This window comes from Thunnus maccoyii, chromosome 8 (assembly GCF_910596095.1).
Source record: "Thunnus maccoyii chromosome 8, fThuMac1.1, whole genome shotgun sequence".
Taxonomy (NCBI): Eukaryota; Metazoa; Chordata; class Actinopteri; order Scombriformes; family Scombridae; genus Thunnus; species Thunnus maccoyii.
In genome coordinates, this window is record NC_056540.1 from 25081181 (window position 1) to 25102606 (window position 21426).

General features: G+C 41.2%; 2 protein-coding genes across 3 annotated transcripts; both read left to right on the plus strand.

Moving 5' to 3' along the window:
• Window positions 1–1693, plus strand: LOC121901490 (heterogeneous nuclear ribonucleoprotein A0-like). The gene has a single exon (XM_042418286.1). It carries the CDS (start codon window positions 100–102, stop codon window positions 1006–1008), a length of 909 nt encoding a protein of 302 aa, XP_042274220.1. The 5' UTR covers window positions 1–99; the 3' UTR covers window positions 1009–1693.
• A 2088-nt stretch (window positions 1694–3781) lies between these two features.
• On the plus strand, window positions 3782–21063 carry klhl3 (kelch-like family member 3). Of its 2 annotated transcripts, none has more exons than XM_042419127.1 (15): window positions 3782–4030; window positions 7180–7338; window positions 8333–8439; window positions 8555–8676; window positions 11285–11447; window positions 11865–11974; window positions 14373–14489; window positions 14708–14857; window positions 15088–15205; window positions 15775–15972; window positions 17028–17129; window positions 17239–17367; window positions 17940–18080; window positions 18480–18623; window positions 18761–21063. In XM_042419127.1, the coding sequence occupies exons 1-15, from the start codon at window positions 3981–3983 to the stop codon at window positions 18787–18789; spliced, it is 1839 nt and encodes a 612-aa protein (XP_042275061.1). In that variant the 5' UTR covers window positions 3782–3980; the 3' UTR covers window positions 18790–21063. The 2 variants fall into 2 exon arrangements, with proteins under 2 accessions (XP_042275061.1, XP_042275062.1); XM_042419128.1 differs by having other exon boundaries at window positions 7204–7338.
• Window positions 21064–21426: the final 363 nt, after the last annotated feature.

The window sequence follows — 21426 nt, forward strand, 5'->3', positions numbered from 1 at the left end:
TCTTACGAAGGCGAGTGAGTCCAACGGCCCGCCCTGACGTCTCTCATTGAAGAAGAAGAGGGACGGTCTCTCCGCAAACCATCCTCAGAAAATTCAATCATGACGGCGAAACTTTGCAAGCTTTTTGTCGGAGGTCTGAACGTGGAGACCACGGAAGATGGCCTCCGTGCGTATTTCGAGCAGTACGGCACGCTCAGCGACTGCGTTGTGGTGATGAACCAGCAGCTCGGACGGTCCCGCTGCTTCGGCTTCATCACCTACTCGACGCCGGAGGAGGCCGACGCAGCAATGGCGGCTAAGCCACATGTCGTTGAAGGCAACAACGTGGAGCTGAAGAGGGCCATAGCGCGGGAGGACGCCAACAACCCGGACATCCTCGCCAATGTCAAGAAAATCTTCGTCGGCGGCGTGAAAGACCACATCGAGGCGGACAACCTGAGCGAGTACTTCTCGCAGTTCGGCGTGGTGGAGAAGGCCGAGATCATCTCCGACAAGCAGACCGGCAGGAAGAGAGGCTTCGGCTTTGTCTTCTTCGAGGACACCGACTCCGCCACCAAAGCTGTGCTGACCAAATTCCACACCATCAACGGGAATAAGGTGGAGGTGAAGAAGGCCCTGACCAAGCAGGAGATGTCCACCGGCGGCCGCGGCGGAGGGAGAGGTCGAGGAAGAGGGATGCAAAGCTATGGCGGCGGAAGAGGAGGCGGCGGCGGCGGCTACGGCGGAGGCTACGGTGGCGGTTATGGAGGCGGCTACGGAGGAGGCTACGGCGGCGGTTACAACGGCAGTGGAGGCTACGGGGGGTATGGAGGGGGATACGACGAATACGACAACCAGATGGGGGGTGAATACAGTAATGGTGACTTTGGGGACGGCTACGGACAGCAGCACTCCAGTTATGGTGCAGTGAAGGGGGGTAACTACTCCTACAGGAGCGGGGCTCCTTACAACAGAGGCGGCGGCGGTGGTGGCTACGGCCGGGGCGGTGGGTTCGGCGGTGGCTATTAGTAGCTCTCCCTCAAGTTTTTGAGATGTCCATTGGGGAAAAATCTGATAACAACGAACTTGAATTTACACACACACACAAACATACATAACACAAGCCAAGGTGGGGGTGAGGGGAGGGGGGTCTTTGTGTTTAATTAAAGGGAGCAGTGCCCATCACCCACGCGGAATGAATGAGACTGTCCTCTGGATCATGGCTGCCCCCCATCTGTCCTCTTATTCCACACATTATGGACTTTACTACTAAGAATTGTGAATTATTAAATTGTACTTTTGTTATGTTGAAAGGGGTGAGGGTGGGGAGGGGGGCTTGTTTTTGAACCATTTGTAAAGCCGTAATCAATGTCAGTCACTGCTTCTCAACTCAGAAAATTGAGTTTGTTTGTCTTGCAAACCAGTCAGATGTCTGTTATTTTTTTGCATCATGAACTCAGGGTTTTAAGTGAAGTTGGTGGCAGTGTCGGGCAGCATGGGACTCGATTGCTTGAGTTTCTTGATCCTAAACACTTTCGTGACAAAGTATTTTTCTGGAGAAATGTCACGGACTGTTTTTGTTAACTGTAAATTACTTTTTTTTCCACTTATCCCGTCCCATTACAGGCTTTTGTTTAGATTAAAACTGTTTGAAATCAATGTGTTCAGTTCACCCCTATGTTTTATTCTGCTTTTATTAAAGTTTTTAATGTTTTGAAAGTCTACATCTTGTCTTAATTTCCAGTAGTGGTTTTGGGGTTATAATTCAGCAGTTCTTATATTTAAAAATCAGCATAAATGGTAGATAACCTGCCTCTCTTTTTATAAGCATGTGAATTGAGTTCATAAAGCTGCCACCAGGAGGGAGTGTTGCCTGTGAATTAATGCATTTCCAGTTCATCGGCCATTTTATACAAGCGGAGATGAACGTGGGAGGTCGAAGAATCTGATTTAACAGACTTGGTCTCCTCATTTGCAGTTTCTGATATCAATTTAGATGATAACCTTCAAAGAACGAATGATTAAACAGCAGGAAATGCAATTTTGAGGCTTAAAATCTTGTGAATCCTACAGAAAAAGGGATTACATTGTGTATATCCCCCATTAGTAATTATCATTAAATGATTTATGTTTAAATTATTTCTCTTTACACTGAAATATTTTCCCCCCTTTTTATTACTATTTTTTGAAGCTAGCTCCCAGTGTTCAGCTGCATTTTGTAGACTGGTTTTAGATAAATAAGAAAATATTGTCAGTCTTTCCCGGTGGACAAATTTTTCCAGAAAATGTGGTTTTGTTACCTTCAGGACAGTTGGTTGTTCATCACTTTGGGTTGATCCAGTCCAGTGTTTGGAGTCATTAAATAAAAAAGAAAAACCTTACTTCTCTTGCTTCTTAAGTCCCTTCGACTCAACAAATGTGTGTCATCTTTTCAAATCTCATCTAGTACTGTGTTGTCATGTCTGCGGCCACCATCACTTACATTGAAAGCACATTTGATCTTTTAACAGCCGGTATGAACGGGAGGAATGATTACAGCGAAGAAAACCTCTTTCACTGTTCATATGGACACCTGACTGTTGTTTTAAGGCAAACTTGAAAAATTGTGAAGCTACCCTTTAAGATTTTGGGAATGAGCTGTATCAACATATTTTTGTGTGTGTATAAATAAGTTTTTCCTATCAATATTATAATTTATTTGATTTATCAGTTTACATTTTAAATGTATTATACCCTGTTGGTGAGGGAGGGGTGGGTTATGTTGGCATACTTCCTTCATATTTAACTTGGAAAATTCAATAAAGAAACTTATTTGAAAAAGATTAAAATAAACACAATGAGTATTTTTGCACCAGGACAGTCATACAAGAGCACTTAACTCCTTTTTAAAAGACATGTTCACAATTTTTCAAGTCTTTCTTATAACAGTCAGGAGCACAAATGATTCCTCCTGTTCATACTGATCAGTAGAAGATCCCTTCATAACTCAATATAAGGGATAAGTCTCCTTCTGTGCAAAAATTTATTTAAAAGTTTATCTGAAGCTAATATGAAGCTTCAGCTGTCCAAATTAGTCAAATCAAGTAGATATCTTTCAACGTTACAGTCTTTTTAGTGCCTCTTTTTGTTACTATACTTTCACCGCAACTCAACAGGGAAACACAAAGAGGGAATTTGATGCTAAAAAGACTGTAAATGTGGCAAATATCTGCTTGATATGACTAACTCAGACTGATGAAGCCTCAAATAAGCTTCAGATCAACTTTTAAATGCATGTTTGCATAAAATGACTATGTGGACACACTGTGGATTTTGGCCCCATGAAAGCGCATTTAAAGTGGATGTTTTAACAGCCAGTATGAACAGGGGAGGAATGATTACAGCGAGGAAAACCTCTTTCAGTGTTCATATGAGCACCTGACTGTTGTAAGACAGACATCATTATTATTATTATATCCTGTTGCTGAGGGAGGGATGGGTTGGTGTGGGTTCTCTTGTGTTGGCATACGTCTTTCATATATAACTACAACTATATACAATATATAACTATTCAATTTCTTTTCATTTATTTGTTCCCCTCATGTCAACGCACACCTCCAGAATTGAACAAAATACAATTCAAATTCCTTGCGTACACTTTCCATGACTGAAATATAGCTAAGCAACAGGAATAGATGGTCTGTCTATTCCAGTTACATAAAAACTATTACTTACAAGTGACATGAAAAGAAAACATCAAAAGCCACACACAATTATTTACTACCAATTAAGAAGATGCTGTTATTTGTCAACTTCATATAGTCAAATTATTCTTTATATATTTTCTTGAACTGAAAAGTATTTAAGCTATTGAAATAATTTGATTACCACTATTACTATTACTAATATTTTTGCACCAGGTCAATCATATCAGAGCACTAGACTGTCTTTTTTTTGGAGGGGTGGACTACAGAGTGATTCATCTTCGCAATAGACGATCTGTGTGCGGCTGCACAGCGCTCATGCCTGCTGCGGTCTCTGACTCCGGGAGGATGGACGGTGTGTCGTTGGGGTAAGTTGGCATCATCGGTAGGGATTATTCTGTAAAGCTGTGATTCACGCTGCTTCTACATCTGTTGGTTAACATTTTACCGCACATGATCCACTGTCCATAAATCCCAAACACAGACACACACACACGCACACAGTCAATGAGCTCTTTCCTCAAGCTAGCCTTGAGCTTCGGTAAGTTAGCTAGCATCGCTGACTGTCCAGCTGATGCAGTTAAGTTGCTAACCAAGTTAACATGTAGACATTTAGTCGTCAAGTTGTTGCTTTCAGACAGCGAACTGAGTGTAGAGTGGTTTGTTTTGCTCCTAAAATTGTCTCTTAATACGAGTCGAGCAATGATTGTTATGGCAGTTAACGGTAGCTATCATAAGCTCGTGTTAGCAGTGCTAAAAGCTAACTAACTGCCCAACTTGACGCACTTCAAACTCAAAACAAACACCATTTTACACCAGACTCTTTGATTTTTATCTCCCCTCTTTTGGGACACAAAGCTCTACATGAACTGGCAGAGTTACGGGTGTATACTGATAAGATAGACTTGTGCTGTCGTGTCCTTCTGAATTAACACAACATTCCCATGGTTTGTAAGTGCTGCATCATTATTTGTTCACATTGTTTGTGATCTGTCTGTGGACAATAACAGACTGGTCATTATGAGAGTGCAGATAATATACAGTCAGACTGTTTAATACAAACAAGTGTGAGACATGAAATCAAGCAAATGTCTCATTAGTTCCTTTGTTCCGGTTGATTTTCTGTTGATTTTCTGTTTTCCAACAGCCACCTGCTCTCAGTGCGGGTCATCTTGGGTGATTAATTGACTAATCAATTAGTTGACCAAGAGAAAAATAATAAACAACTATTTTGATAGTGATTAATCGTTTTAAGTCATTACTCATGCTAAACTTTTCCCACTTTCAGCTGTCATTTGTGAGGATTTTTCTGCTTTTCTTTCTCTTGTATGATAGTAAACTGAATATCTGAATGCGTTGGTCAAATAAAACAATCAATTTGTTTCCATCACATTTGTATCTAAGTAACTTGTGATGGGCATTTTTCCTCTCTTCTCATTTTACAGACACTTTATAAACCAAATGAAATAATAATCAATAATAAAAATAATCATTAGTTGCAGTTTTACTGGGTTTACATTCTGCATAAAGTCTCCATCAGGTTTATTGGTCCATTTGGCTCTTTGAAAAGCCAACAGGTTTGCTTCTGTGTGGTCAGATTGTATTATTGAAATAAAACACTGGCTCTTTTCTTTGTGTACGCGTCTGAAGAAGGCATAAAGCTGGTGATATTCTCTATTTTTCTTATTATCGACAAATCCCATTAAAAGACCTAAACCAATAGTGAATGTGTCTTAGTAACTAAGTATTGACTGTATAGCTCAAGACTGATATAGCTTATTCCTCCATGCTACATTGGTGTTCAAAAACTATTAAAAATACAACTGTGAGCTACACCATTGTGCTGATCCTTCATCACGGTGAACATGGGCACTGTATTACAATTTTAATAAGTATTACTGCTGTAAATACTCACCAGGGGATCAAATATGTACTAAATGGTCCCCAAGAAATGCTTTTCTTACTCCTGTTTGAGTAACGTTTGCTTAACACTACAGTGGTCAGCTGAAATCATGCAGCCTTTTTTTTCAAAATCGAAGCACATATTCGTGACTAGGTTTTAAAGATTCATGTTTTCTGCTTGGGGCTTGTGGTTAAGTCCAACAGAAAATATTGAGAGACACATTGTTGGTTTTGGTCTTATCATAGGATTTGTTGACAATAAGAAAAATATAGATTATAGCCCGGTTTATCCGTTAAGACCCTATGACTTATGAAAATGATTGAAGGATATGGGTCAAGGAATAGTGAATACAGTTATCTGGAATACAACTGGCGTCCTTAGTCAAATAACAGGCATGCTTGAGAGGTCATTCGGTAGAGTTAGGACGTCATTAAAATAACATCCGTGAGTAAAGTGCGTTAGCTTTACAGATTCAATTTACAAACTAAATTGAGACACCTTTAATAGATGAAATGGGAATATCTGTTTCGGTCTATTCCAGTGAACTAAATACCTGCTAAATTAAGTTACTTAACATACTGAAAATCCAGTGTTGATATAAATTAGTGCTGCTCATCGATTCGAACATTTCCCAAAAAGGCCCAAGCAGAGAAATTAGATAGAGCTTAGTGGCAACAACTCTGATGGTTATGATTATAAACCCTAAATGGATCATGAAGAAAGCTAAATTTAATTCAGCACTCCAAATGTGTGAAACATTACCAAAGTCTGATGTAGAGCTGCAACAGTCGAAAGAAATGTAATTATTTTGCTAAATGGTTAATTGTTTCAGTCGTTTTTTTAAGCATAAATGTCAGACACTTGCTGTTTACAGCCTCACATGTGAGATTTTTCTGTTTTTCAGGGTCATACAGTATATGATAGTAAATGAATTATCTGTTATTCTTGGGTTATGGACCAGTGGTTGGACTAAACAAGCAATTTGAAGACATCACCTTAAAATTGTAATGATGTTTCATGTACCATTCCCTTCACACTGAGCCTGTTTATATTCCAAAGCTTTTTGAAAAAGTGTTTAATTCTTCAAAAAAAAAAAGAAAAAGATTGTTTTAGTTGATGCTTGATGCATGAATGTCAGACATAAGCCTGCGTTTTAAACCTGTGTTTAAAGTCAAGCAGGGCTGATGTAATATTTTACAGGAGAAAAGTCCATTCTGGATCAAAATGTCTTCAAAGATGCATGAAATCTTGACTGTAGAGTCCTGAGTGTACAGCTGCATCTGACTTTCATGACAACCAAAGCAGATTACCATGAAGAACCTGGGATTATTAAAGGAGGATGGGTCAGTGGCGTCACGCAAGAGAAAATAGTCGGCACTGGCAGGCAATGAAACATTTTAAGAAACACCCCCTTATACCTCGCAACTGGGGAATAACCATGAAAAACTTTATATTTAAAGAACTCAGTTTCATTAATTGTCACTACAGTTGATTTCGCAGGCTTCACTATGTCCGATATAGTGTCGCTGTCCCGTCCTCTCTTTATAATCCTGGAGATGAACCAGGCAGTAACCCCTCTAACTTTTGGGTCACCATCTATCCCCGATGATCCAGACACTGCCTCTCATGTCTTACCAGTCTGGTGGCCACACCGGCATCACCGCGTCCGAACTGCACCACCGACTCAGAGGAGGACACGGTGAATGGAGGGATGCACACCTTCAACCAGACGCACATGAGGAAGGCTTTCCAGCTGATGAACGAACTGAGGAGGTGTGTTGTTTATATGTTGCTGACAAGACCGGATCAAGTATAAGAGCAGAATCGCTCCAAAAAAACACAAATGTTTCTGTATCCTTACGGCTATTTTACTGCGACCCGCCATTGTTGATATGTGAGCGAGGAGGCTTCAGTCCAGTCTGTAAGTCAGAAATAGCGTATGAACACGAGTCATCCTCGGTTCACCTGGCTCGTCTGAACATGTCAGTGCAGTGATGAATTACTTCCGTCTGAACTGAAACACTTAAATTTTTGTTTTAATAAAGTCAACCTCAAAAAAAAATCTTAAACACTGTCAAAAAAAGCTGCAGTTCCTCGCTTCAATTTGACAGGAAACCATTAATCTAACTAGAGCATCAGGTTTTGTGAGCACATTTTGTGCCAACTTTAGCTGTTACACAAGGAGAAATCCACCTCACAAGAGAAGGAGATTCTAGTTTCTGCTGCATAGACCAGAATGCAATGCAGCCGCAAGAGAGGTCGAGCTTTTCATGACGTCAAAAATTCCCGCTTCCTCGGTCTTACTATGTTATGACTACATTTATTGCTCTTTTATAGCTGAACGCAGTCACAGTTATTATCAGCGAGTGTTGCTCAAAGGCATTTTGGTGAATCACTAACTGATGTAGACCAGTCAGGTTGAGGGACGTTGGAACAATTCAGTGCTTTAAAACGTCACACAGCGATGATTGTTAACGGTGTAATAATGTGGTGAAGTGAAGGTTTTTTCTTTTTAATAATAATAATATTGAAACACAATTCTCAACTGGATCAAATCCATATCATCTTAAAGTACAACCCTGGTGATTAACACCTTAACTGGCACATTCGCTGGCAGCCGTCGTATATGTATGTTTGACTTCACAGATTCACACGTTTTTTTCTGGCTCCTGTATGATTTTTTTTTTTCACTGCATTTATTGCAAACACTTGACTAAATGCACATAAGGAAATACTAACTTTCTCTTTGTCACTCGTCAACCTTCAGTAAAAAGATGCTGTGTGACGTCCAGCTGGTGGCGGGAAGCGTGGAAGTGCCAGCTCACAGGGTGGTCTTGGCGTCCTGTAGCCCCTACTTCTGTGCCATGTTCACAGGTACATTACCCGCTGTTGTTTGCTCGGCCTATATAACGTGTGTGTGTTTGCCACATGTGCACGCTTTGACGGTGTGTGTGTGTTTCTGTGTGTGTGTTGATGTGTGTGTGCGCAGGTGACATGAGTGAGAGTAAGGCCCATCAGGTGGAGATCAGGGAGGTGGACGGGCAGACGCTGAGGAAACTGATCGACTACATCTACACAGCAGAGATAGAGGTCACGGAGGACAACGTTCAGGTGAGAGAGTGTGTGCTAGATAGTGTTTACATAGAGGAGAGCGAGGAGGAAGAGAGTGAGCGGGGGTGAAAAAGTGTTGTTTTTACCCAGTGGGCTTTTTTCTCTTTTTTTTTTCTCTCCTGTTTTGGCAGCTTTTACCTCGTGTTCAACTTGTTTTTCTTGTTTTCAACTCCTTCGTAACTAGTATCAGCAGCAAGTCACAGCGTTAGCAGGATGTTAGTTCCCTCTAATCATCGTATATCCCACAGTTAGTTTTTGTATTTTAGTGTCCGTGCAGCCCTTCCGATGATTCCTCTCCTCTGTTGTCATTATTGAGTTCAATCTCAAAGCAGAAAACACGAAGCTGCCGGGAATCAATGTTTCAAAAACATCAGTTCAGTTCATTTTTGTCACATTTTCTCGCGGTTTTACAGTTTGTATAATTTAATCAAAGCAGCCCCGCTGTTCCCAGCAGAAAGATCAAGACTCACAAGCATTAGTCACACAGTTACCGAACTTCCTTGTTGTTGTGAAGGAAACTTTTCCTGTAGCTGCCGTCTTGACCTTTTTCTCTGTGCAGTCAGAGCTTTGTTTTCGCTCACCAGTCTGAGCACAAATCAGGTTTACAACATAACAAGCTGCTATTCAAACAGTAAAAACCAAACCGTCCAGGATTCATTAGAGGGACAACAATCTTTATTATCAAGAATTACAGAAAGGTTTCCATACGTTCTGTCTGGTTCTAGCAAGTTTGTGAAAGTGTTACTTTTTCAGGATTTTTCTTGTTTCAGGGCAATAAAAATCAGTTTATCAGACAAAATTTGAAAGTTGGCTGGTAAAAGTGTTTTTATTCAGTGTCTGATAGTTTTAAATGTCAGTTTTATTGTTTGTCATAAGTTCTGAAGGTCTGATCACTTTTGGTCTTTTCACTTAATTTTCAGAACGCTCACAACAAACCTGCCTGAGGAGCAGATATTTGCTACAAGCGATGTGAGAACTGCTAATGGTTTTGAGCCGCGTTTTGCTGTGAAAGCACAGGATTGAGGCCTTGTTTGTTTCAGCGGCATTAATGTTTGGTAGCTGCATGGCTCGGGCACGGGGTTGAATAAATGCAGCGGGATCAAGCTGCAGGCAGGATACTTCCTCTGATTATTAGTACAGGAAGTGTGCATGGAGAGAGGCAGGAAATCCTCCCACTGTTAGCAGCGTGCCTGCCTGATTGGCTCCTTCATGAATGTGTGACGTGTTTGTGTTTTGACTACTGGCTCAGATTTAATAAAAGACTGTGTTTACTCCCAATTTCTTTAAATGCGTTTTCACTGTACGACATGCAGTGTGATTTGTTTCTGCTGCCCTCTGTGTTTATGTGTGTGTTAGTGTGTCACAGCTGTTGTAAGCAGAGTGCCAGTGGGCCAAATGCTCCCTTTCAGAAGGCATAAGACTCCGGGGCAGCTGTGCACAGAGGAGACAGTAACAATACACACTCAGAGGATGAGTGAGTCTGTAGACAGACAAAGAGGTGTAGAGGCAGACAGAGACTGTCTCACTGACCCAGTTAGGCTAATGTGTAGGGATACATCAATGGGGAACATTGTCTGTTAGCATCACGCTTTCAGCACTACACCGACTAACTGCCTGCTTAGCTAACTGACTTCAGCCCTGCATGAAAAAAAAAAAATCCTCCCTCTCTGTCATTTGAATGAGATCAGTCCGGCATGCAGCGGGGGTGCCAACGCAGAGGGCTTTGACAAAAAAAAAAAAAAGAAAGGTCGTCCAGCAAAAAAACATTGAAGATTCAGGATGCCTGCAGGCCAGAGCAGAAGAGACAGAGTCAAATATCACACAGTGCTTTTGAGAATATATCTCGATTGCTACAGGTTGATATAATATGACAATACTTTAGGGATGACTGTTGCAGCCTTGAGGAAGACACACATTTAATGTATCCTTTGGTGAAAATCTCACACCGTATGAAAATATTCTTTTTTTTTCCCTCAGCTCTAGCGGGCAGATGAAATCATGTTCAGTCTGTTGTCAAGGGACAATGTACTGCTGCAATCAAATATTAGTGTATTCACAGTTACTCCAGGTCTGTTCATTTAACGGTGTCAATGGTGTCAAGGGTAGTAAAACTGGTGAGCTGTGGCCTGAAGAAGACACTCAAAAACACAATCAGTTACCTGCCAAATCCAGGGCTTGGTTCGGTTAACAAACACAACATTTAGCTTGTGCAGAGATGACGAAATGGATTTATTTTTAAGTATCCTGCCGGCCCTCTTGAGGAAATTAACTCTGTAAGAAGGTGATAGGCACAGAAGTTCATGGCTGGCTTGTTAGTTGGTAGGTAACTGCTTTATTGGTTAGTTATGTGGTAATTAATTAACCAACTAAATAACTTTCCAGCAAGATTGCTGAGGTCACTGGTTGTGCACTTGAAGAAAGGTTGTCCGGGTAAACAGCTAACTGACTGCGTGGTTGCGAAGTGCAGAATTCATATTCAACCATCAAATGCTCCTAAATCTTTGGCTGTAGGTGGTAATTAACTCCGTTTTTATTTTTCAAAACATTTTTGGCGTGTGTGCATGTGTGTGTGTGTGTGCGTGCCCGTGTGCGTGTGTCGTCTTTGCAGGTTCTGCTGCCAGCAGCGAGTCTCCTCCAGCTGATGGATGTTCGTCAGGTTTGTTGTGAGTTCCTGCAATCTCAGCTTCACCCCACCAACTGTCTGGGCATCAGAGCTTTCGCTGACCTGCATACATGCACGCAGCTTCTCAACCAGGCCCACGCATACGCTGGTAAGTTTCCCACTGTTCACACGCCACAAATCCTTAGTCATCCTCACCACTGTGTGTGTGTGTGTGCGTGTGCGCGTGTGTGTGTGGTAGGTGATGATACTTTTACAGTTAGTTTTTCCCTCTCTGAAAAATGCTGAAGCCTCCAGGAAACTGCTTAATGTCCAAGCCAGAAAATGTCCTGAAAAGAGGAAAGTGAAGAAAACACCCTACATAAAATTAATAATTTCCTTGTTCTGTTTTTGATAGTGAAAATTACACCAGGAACATCTTTTCATTAAAAACATGTTAACCTTTGAGCATTAATAGATGTTGGGTGTGGATTTTGTGTGTCATACAGTAGTCATGGAGCTTATTATCTAGATATAGCGTGTATAGTTTTGTGTTGTGTGTGTAACCCTGCGTGTTTGTGTCTCTCAGAGCAGCATTTCACTGAGGTGGTGCAGGGAGAGGAGTTTCTGGGACTTTCCCTGCAGCAGGTGTGCAGCCTCATCTCCAGTGACAAACTCACCGTTTCCACTGAAGAGAAGGTCAGACGGCACAACGTACACATACACAACCCTTTTAAAAGAAGCGGTTTTAAATGAAATGATACGTGAGCGTTAAGTTAACAATGTACATATTCTGGAGAAACACAAAATACGTTGTGGAGGAGCAGAAGCTACACTAGAGAAATGAGGTCTGATCAGCTGATCTCAGCAGCGGACGTATGTTTGTCTGCTGTTAGAGAGTCAAGATGAAGAGTCTGAGGGAGCATCTGTGTGTCATCCTGCTGTCAAGGTGACTGCTGCTTCAGCTGGACAGACACAGAGGGAGCCTGACACTGTCAGACTTTCATTCAGTGTCAAAACTGGCTGCATCTGGGATGGGTTGCACTGACCGGTCTTTACTAAGCGTGGTCCTAACTGCTACATCGCTCTTTAAGACCAGTCTTAACCCAATTACGTCGGTTGCACCAACCAAACTTAAGCCTAGTCTTAACTACGCCAGGTCTTAGCACATCCGGAAAATGAATAGAGCTGGATAGGCAGCACAAGAAAACGCTGACTGCCAAGCAGTCTCAACAAAATACAAATAAGAAGAAGCAGTCGACTTGGAGAGAAATAACGGAGGCCATAAATAATTGTTCAGACTCGGTCAGCCTTCGTTCAGAAAATTATGTACAGAAAAAATGGAAGGATCTCCTGAGCAAGGTTTTGATTTTGACTTTGTGTCTGCTCCTGTCTAGGTGTAAGACTGACGCCCCGTTCTTAAACGAGAAGAAGCCTTAAACCTCGGTCAGACTTAGAACGCCAAGTTACAACCGACTTAGCTCAAGACCAGGAATAAGCCCTGTGACACTATGACACCCACATCTTTTTGTATTTACTGTATTTTCACAGGAGTAGAATCAATACTAGCTAGTTTAAAATTGTGCAGTCTCCCTCTTCTGTGTTATACAATTAAAGATACTTCTTTCATTTACTGCTGCGTTTTGACGATACAGCCTTTCACTATATTCACGTCATATTACACCAATGGGACTACGAGCATCGGCGTGGGAAACATCAATCAGTAATAATAGAATAATAGAGTCAGAGATATCGGGACATTCTGACAGCTCCTTTATCTCATTTAGTGAAAGGATGTGCAGACGTGTCAACAAATCAGTGGCCACCATCACTGGCAGTTACATCTAGATAAAATCCAGTATCAACACTAACACAATAAATGCAGATAATTTAATGAGGAATTATACATTTTTGTTTTAGAACAAGCAACAACAACATGAATATAATGCAACAAACATAGCTAATGTAGGGTTAATTTCTGTGTATCTGGTGGGGTAATCATCTATGAATTATGTGTGAACTCACTCAAGTCAGAATAACAGGAGGTTTTCCTGTTTTTTCACATCTTCACAGCCTCAAAATGTGCCACAGAATTAAGTCAACCCATTAAAAAACTAAAGTAGAAGCCTCAACAAAAATTGAACATAAGTAAGACATTATTTATTAGAGAAGACTTGTGTTGCGTTGCATTACATTATGCATGTGTCTACTTTTTGTGGCTTGAAGGTTTTTGGTCTAGAGGCCTCACTAGAGTCTGGGCTGTTGAGTGATCGTCTTCTTTCTCACATGGTTGTTGTGCTTTTGTGCATAACAAAGGGCCCCTTAATTCCTCATTTACTCCAGTAGAGCTGCTCCACAGGCCGACAAGAGATGATCAAGTGTGAACGTGTGTAAATCAATGAATTTGAAGCAGGGGATTATTCACAGGGCGTGGTGTCTTCACCAAAGCCTGTTTTGAACCGAAAAGGCTGTTAAACGAATGTCTGCCGCCTCTGTTATGCTGACGTCCAGCTGGGAGCGCACTACGAGCAATCTATAAGGTGTTTCACTATGAAAGAAAACTGTCCGTATCTCAAATACTGCACTTCTCACAATCAGTGAGTTGAATTGTTTTAGTCTTGAGGTGTGTCATCATGACCATGTCCACACTAAGGACCTGCTTCCTGTATGCTTCAAACAATGACCGGTGACCGAAACCCCGTCTCGCCACACCTTTCCAGCCTCAGAATCGTCTCACTTTTGAAAACCGTCAATCACGACCACTTCACGCAGCGACGAACCAGGCGTGCGGGGGAGGGGCAAAAGTCCAGCCAAAGTGTGAAACACATATTTTCCTCTTCGTTTTGGCCTTCCACCCATAATAAGCCATCATTTTTCACACCAAAAAACTCCCATAAAAAAGAGAGCACTGACACTGACAAGTCGATGTATTTTTAAGTGAAAGTAGGTCAAAGTAAAGGACTTGGGATAAGAGATCTGAATCCGTTTTAATCATTCAGACTGTGTGTCTTTGTCTCTTCATCTGACTATTTCTGTCTTACCGTGTTACATTTTCTCTCTCGCTGCTGTCTGACGTTCCTCTCTATCTCCTTCCCAGGTGTTTGAGGCCATGATAGCTTGGATCAAGTACGATAAGCCGGCTCGTCTGGAGTACATGCCCAAACTGATGGAGCATGTCAGACTTCCACTGCTATCCAGAGACTACTTGGTGCAGGTAAAAGAAATGTCTGTTCTGCTCCGCTTTCCCTGCATTCTTTTTCTTTCTTTATTTTTTTTAACTTGAACTGCCTCTTTTGCAGTCTGGATTAGTGTCAGTGTATGTTTGTGAAGATTCTCAGTCTTCTCAGATATTAATATTACACTGGAAAGAAAGAGTTGTGTACATTTATTGTGTTTGGTAAATAAAGGTGAGACGTGTGGTGACTGTTTCAGATTGTGGAGGAAGAAGCTTTGATAAAGAACAACAACACCTGTAAAGATTTTCTCATAGAAGCAATGAAGTATCACCTGCTGCCGGCCGACCAGCGGCACCTCATCAAGACAGACAGGACCCGACCACGAACGCCTATCAGCATCCCCAAGGTACACACACACACACGCGCGCATATCTCAATAAGACAAACAGAACATGTAAAAACTGCATACATACAAGATACTTACTGTAATTCAACTGGATAACTGTGTGTATGTGTGTATGTATGTATGTATGTATGTGTGTGTGTGTGTGTGTGTGTGTGTGTGTGTGTGTGTGTGTGTGTGTGTGTGTGTGTGTGTGTGTGTGTGTGTGTGTATGTGTGTGCATGCATATACAGGTGATGATTGTAGTGGGGGGTCAGGCTCCTAAGGCCATCCGCAGCGTGGAGTGTTACGACTTCCAGGAAGATCGATGGTACCAAGTAGCCGACCTGCCTTCAAGACGCTGCCGGGCGGGTACGTTTGTGTCATTTTTTTGTAGGCTTTTATGCAGCTATCCCATCGTTTTTCAGTGTAGTGACACGATGGCAAAGTACCCCAAAATACAATACACAACAAAATACGACCTCAAACTACCAAAACGTCAGCTGACATTATAAACATTATGAGATTCAAAAACTATACTATACTATAGTATAACTACATCATCAGTGAAATGAAATAGTCCCTCTTGCACCTGTTTTACCACACAGTAAACTAACATAAGTTTGACAAAAAGTCAAGCTGATGAAATGTCCTCTGTGATGGTGTAAGCTTCAGGTCTCTGTTACGCTGTAGTGAAATTACTTGAAACAATCAACTGTCTGAAAAGTAGAAAATAAGTCTAAATATTTGATGTTAACTTTGTGAAATTGTCCGCAGGAATGTAAAATGTGCACAGTTATCTGTTAATGGACTGACACATGCAAAACATAAAAAAATATATGGTATTTTAATTATCCAAAAGTCATGGCCTACCTAAATTCATTTTCACATTAAATACATCATCTCACAACTCATGTATAAGTGTCTTTCTGTCTGTCCAGGTGTTGTTTCCATGGCGGGCCGAGTGTACGCAGTCGGGGGGTTCAACAGCTCGTTGCGGGAGAGAACGGTGGACATGTACGACGGAGTGAGAGATCAGTGGAGCGCGGTGGCGAGCATGCAGGAGAGACGCAGTACACTGGGAGCTGCTGTGTTGGGGGATTTACTGTATGCCGTCGGGGGCTTTAACGGAAGTATAGGTAAACACACAACCCTACGCTCTATACACTCACACCATCTCCACTGTAGTGCAGTTAGTGCAATAAACATGGTTCCTACACAATAAATAGAACCAGAAACAGAACATGTCCTGTATTTATAACTAGAGAAATAACTCCTCGTCCAATCACAGCTCATGGTTAAAAACACATGTTGTGTAAGTTTGGATATTGTGTGACTGGGAAACAAGAAACGTAAACACACTGTTGAGGCCTTGATGTTTATCAGGTAAAGGCCTCAGTGGTGAATAGAAATCCAGAGTCCTGACGTCATGTCCAGGCTGATCCACTAGCTTCTGTAACTCAATGCAACCTCTCATTTAGCATTTCTTTCATCTGTCTCTCTGAAAAAATGATGTTCCTGGGGTTTATTTTACATATTTCAAGACAAATCCAATACAGAAATTGCTTTTAGAAGTAGAACAAAATTGACTTTGTAAGCTTCCAAAAAAAACCCAAAAGCCCCCATGAAAATGTACCAGCGCAGGTGCTTACTTCATCATAATTTGGTTTTCGTCACACTCTTCTAAAGTAAGTAAGTCTGTAATCTCTGCTGTCTAATAACTTCTACACCATTCACACGGACATGTCTGAATTAACCGCGGCCCCTCGACTCACCCTTAGACTCACCTGTCTGGCTAGCTATGACATTTAACTTGTGATGATCTAAGACTTATGGGAAATGGTGTATGGAGTGAACAACACATTGTACAAGACTTGCTCACAAGTGCTGATTTAGGTACCCCGTCTTAGCATCATTGTCTGACTGTTTTCTCTGTTCTTATTTACCGCCTGAGGCTGAGCAGATCTAACCGCCTGCAGTAGCACAACTACAGTGTTAACAGTAAACATAAGAGACATGGGAGCCATTTTCTTCTCTTCGTTTAACACGTTTACCAGCTGGATGCAAAATGTTTACACCCACAGACTTGATGCACAAACACACTCTCACACACTTATTAATGTCTGTTAATGCTGTTTTATGTCTCCGTCTCTTCATTTATTTTTTCTGTCTCGTTTTCTCTCTGTATCTCCAGGTTTGTCAACAGTAGAGGCCTACAACTATAAAACCAACGAGTGGATCTATGTAGCTCACATGAACACCCGACGCAGCAGTGTGGGTGTAGGGGTGGTCGATGGTAAGACCCAAGTGTGTTTGTGACCTGATTTATATTGTATGTACTTCAGCGTCATTATTAAAAGGGCCACGATGCATGACGCGTGTGTTTGTGTGTGTGTGTGTTACAGGTAAGCTGTATGCAGTAGGAGGCTACGATGGAGCGTCCCGTCAGTGCCTCAGTACAGTGGAAGAGTACGACCCTGTCACTGATCAGTGGTGCTATGTAGCTGACATGAGCACACGGCGCAGTGGAGCAGGTACACACACACACACACTTTACCCTACTTCACATACAGTACATGATACACACAGGAAGCAGCAAAGCAGTACAGCTTAAACCCCAATTAGTGGCTGTACAAAAAGAAGCACATTGGAGATTTTTAAAAAAGATTTTTAATATTATTTTTCTGTTATTTGTTTTTACAATGTATGTTAGTGTGGTAATGATCATAAATATAGTAGAAGATAACCTGAGTTGATAAGAAGAAACCATAAACAGAACACGATAATGTGTTTTACTACAATGTTGTTTTTTTTGCAACAGTTTGCAAATGGAGCAGCAGCACCACCTGGTGGACGTAGTCTGCATTGTTCAAACTAGAATCCTAGAAAGAAAAGACAGCTACTACAGTTCTGTACACTGCTGTCACAATACCCAGTGTTTTCATTTTATTTCACAGCTGTAGTGACTTTTTTTGGAAATCCTTGTGATCCCAGGAGTAAAATAAAAAAAAAGTGCAAAATCCTCACATGCAAAATCACATTTCTGGTATCATGATAACACAGTCACTGGTGCCTCTTTTTTTTGTGTTTCTTATTTTTCGTCCAGGTGTGGGTGTGTTGGGTGGTCAGCTGTATGCAGCAGGAGGACACGACGGGCCTCTGGTGAGGAAGAGTGTTGAGGTTTACGACCCGCAAACCAACACCTGGAGGCTGGTCTGTGACATGAACATGTGCCGAAGAAACGCAGGTCAGATATCACCCACAGGCGTCACAGCGTCTGTCAACCAGATCTCACAAATAGCTTTTTTAAAAGGGTTTAATTGCTGTTAATGTAAATGCTAGAAAATGAAAGACATGTACCTTGAATGACATAGAATCATAAGTGATCGGTCATCACCAGTCATCCCTGTTGCATTACTTCATCATTGATATTCTATATTCATTTAATCACCACTAAACATCTAGTCAGCAACCATCCTTTAGCTAAAATATGTCGGCTCCAATCCTACAAGCTAAAAAAGAAACAAATCATCACAAACTTTCTCCTGAATTTAAAATACAGGACAGTCAGAAACTATATAATGTTGAAAAGAAAAGTATTAGGATCTATTGGTGTTGTTTTATGAGTATAATTCTTCCCTTCAAGGTGTCTGCGCCATTAATGGTCTGCTGTATGTGATTGGAGGAGACGACGGGTCGTGTAACCTCTCCTCTGTAGAGTTTTACAACCCGGCCACAGACAAGTGGAGCCTCATTCCCACCAACATGAGCAACGGACGTAGCTATGCTGGTAAGTGTCTGATTATGCCATCAAGCTGAGGAAATATTTCTACATCACAATGAGACATAAATATGAAAGGGTCCTCGCATTTTAAGCTGTTTATGTAGCTGTTTCTCTCTCTGTCGCTCATTTTCCCACTTCTCCAGGAGTAGCAGTGATTGACAAGCCATTATGACCAGTGGCCTCCCACAGCATCAGCTCTGCCTCGGCAGCCAGTTTCACGGAGATGCACACTGACGTCTGAAGCTCGACAGGCAAACGGAGATGTAACGCCTGAGGAAAAGACTGTTCAAATGAACGGGATGCCCTCAATCCTCAGCTGACACAATCAAGGATGGATCTATTTGGCGCTAACCCACAACCTGATTTAGTTGTTATCTCCAAGCCATTTCCATTAGAGCCCTGTGAGATCTTGACTTTTAAGGACACTGTTGCACTAGATAAGAAGCAATAGCCACAAAGAGAGCAGACTTAAAAGAACCTTGTCTTAATGAAACATTTTCAAATGCCAAGCACATAATAAGCGCTGTATCAGCTGACATAAGATCTGCTCGGACACTGATGTTGGAAAGACTTGTCAGCTGGAAGGAACTGACATAGAGGGGCCAAACGAAGCGTAACGCTTCACCTGCAGTCTCTGATGGACCCGGAAGACCTGAACTGAACACTGAAACACCAGCTGACAGAAACATTCACCCGATCAACTGAGTGAAGCAGCCTGCCTCCTAGTTTCAGGCAGACTGTCTGCTTACAGCGTTCATGGTGTTGCTGCAATAATCAGGACATTGCAACACTGACCTGTGATTGGCTGCGGCATCCTGAATCCTGTAAATCTGGGAGCACTGTTGGAGCCAATTTTTTTTTTTTTAAAAAATAATCAGACCTGCCACATTTTCTAGAATATAATGGTCTTGTGGCAACTAGTTGCTCAGCTTAATTTTGAGAAATGAACCAAGTTGTTTGAATCCTGTGCCGACCATCAGCAGTTTGAGCTGTTTGAACTAATGAAAACCAGTTTTCCAGAGAGCTGCGGTGTAACAGAGCTGCTGTATGGTTTGCAAAAACACCACAGTTGCCAGAGAGTATTTGTTCTCAACCTGGAGGCCTGGACCTAGAGAACTGCAAGATAATTCAAAGAATGTAGAAAACATCTTATATGCAAATTAAGTATCATATTTAATATTTTTTGAGATTGTTTTCAAAGAGGTTGAGAACCACTGCTGTGGCATTAGACCCAGGCCAGTTGATGTGATTCAACATGGTAGGATTTGATTCTGTTATAGACAGACTACTGATGCACTGAACACATGCACTGACTGATGCAGGCTGGCCGTCCGCATCAGTGATGATCTGACTCACTGATTGGCCGGTCGGACGTCTGCATGTCTTTCTGACTGACAAACTGGATCACTGACCTGCTGTCAGACAGGCGGCTGCTCGGCCGTCTGTCTCCGTTACTAATCGTACTCATGGGAGCGTTTTAAAGTCGCCACAACGGCCAATAATTTGATCAGAAATTGTTAAAAAGAAAAAAGAAAAAGTGCCAGTTGTGATGATCAGAATCAGAATAATGCTGGAGCAACCAGGTGTTTTTATCTCTTAGTGACGAATGAGGAGTTATTTCTGTTCGTTGTCGATGAAAGTGTGTCAAAATACACTGTAGAAATTCAACTGTAAAATTATAATGCGGAAGATGCAGGTTCACAATTTTTTTTTTTATTTATTGTTTTGGGTCAATCGATCACATAGAATTTATTCATATCAAAGCGAAGTTCTCGTTAAATTTTCTCACTTGTGCTCTCCTCACATCTGTTCAGCTGATGGAGGATTTAAACTGAGTTGACTGACTGGTGCCATAGTTCATAAAAGGCTCAGCCAACCTTCTGCCTACCAAAAAGTCACAGATGGGATCCACTCTTATTTCATAGCCTTCTGATAAATAAGGATATACAAATATTTTAAAGACCATACTGGTGTTTTTTTTCATGTTAATGTTATTTATAAGTCACATGTACTAAATAAGTCTATGTTACAAATCACACCATAAGTTGTGAGACTCATGATTGTGTTTTGCGTATCTTCCGTAATCCAAAAGGCAAACATGGACGTCACTAAAAGGTTAATGTGATACTGAATTCAGACACTAAAAAATTAATCATCATTTTGAGACAACACTGAGAGATGAAGGGTCTCATGACTCAGGATTTTCAGATGAGGTGAGATTTTATCAGTATTAGTAGTGAACATGCTACGAAGGCTACTTTTTTGCTTAAGCTAGATGTAGCGCACTTTAGGGATGCAACTAACGACTGTCTTCATTATCAATTAATCTGCTGATTTTCTCGTTGAATCCTTTTTGTCTGTAACATGTCAGTAAATATTGAAAAATGTTATAATTTGACTTCTTGAAGATGACGTCTTCAGATGTCTCGTTTTGTCCAACTAACTGTCCAAAACCCAAAGATATTTAGTTTATTATCATTTATGACAAAGAAAAGCATCAAATTCGCACATCTAAGAAGCTGCAACCAACAAATGTTTGGAAATTTTAATTAAAAATGACTGAAAATTATTATTAAACTATAAAAATAGTTTCTTTCTTACAGTTGATTAATGAACTAATTGTTGCAGCTGGAGTGCACTTGGCAGTAGGACTGCAACTTACAATTATTCTCACTATTTATTAATCTGTCAATGTTTTGTTTTTTTTCAATTAACTGATTGATGGTTTGGTCTATAAAACATCAGAAAATCCCCCAAATCCCCCGAAATATCTGTTCACTGTCCCATAACACACAGAAAAGCAGCTCAA

Bases quoted from the DNA above. Each gene is read 5' to 3' on its own strand.
- LOC121901490 (XM_042418286.1), top strand. From the start codon at position 100: ATGACGGCGAAACTTTGCAAGCTTTTTGTCGGAGGTCTGAACGTGGAG.
- klhl3 (XM_042419127.1), top strand. From the start codon at position 3,981: ATGCCTGCTGCGGTCTCTGACTCCGGGAGGATGGACGGTGTGTCGTTG. The intron at 14,858-15,087 runs GTACACACACAC...ATGCATATACAG, and splicing joins CGCCTATCAGCATCCCCAAG to GTGATGATTGTAGTGGGGGG. The intron at 18,081-18,479 runs GTCAGATATCAC...CTTCCCTTCAAG, and splicing joins CATGTGCCGAAGAAACGCAG to GTGTCTGCGCCATTAATGGT.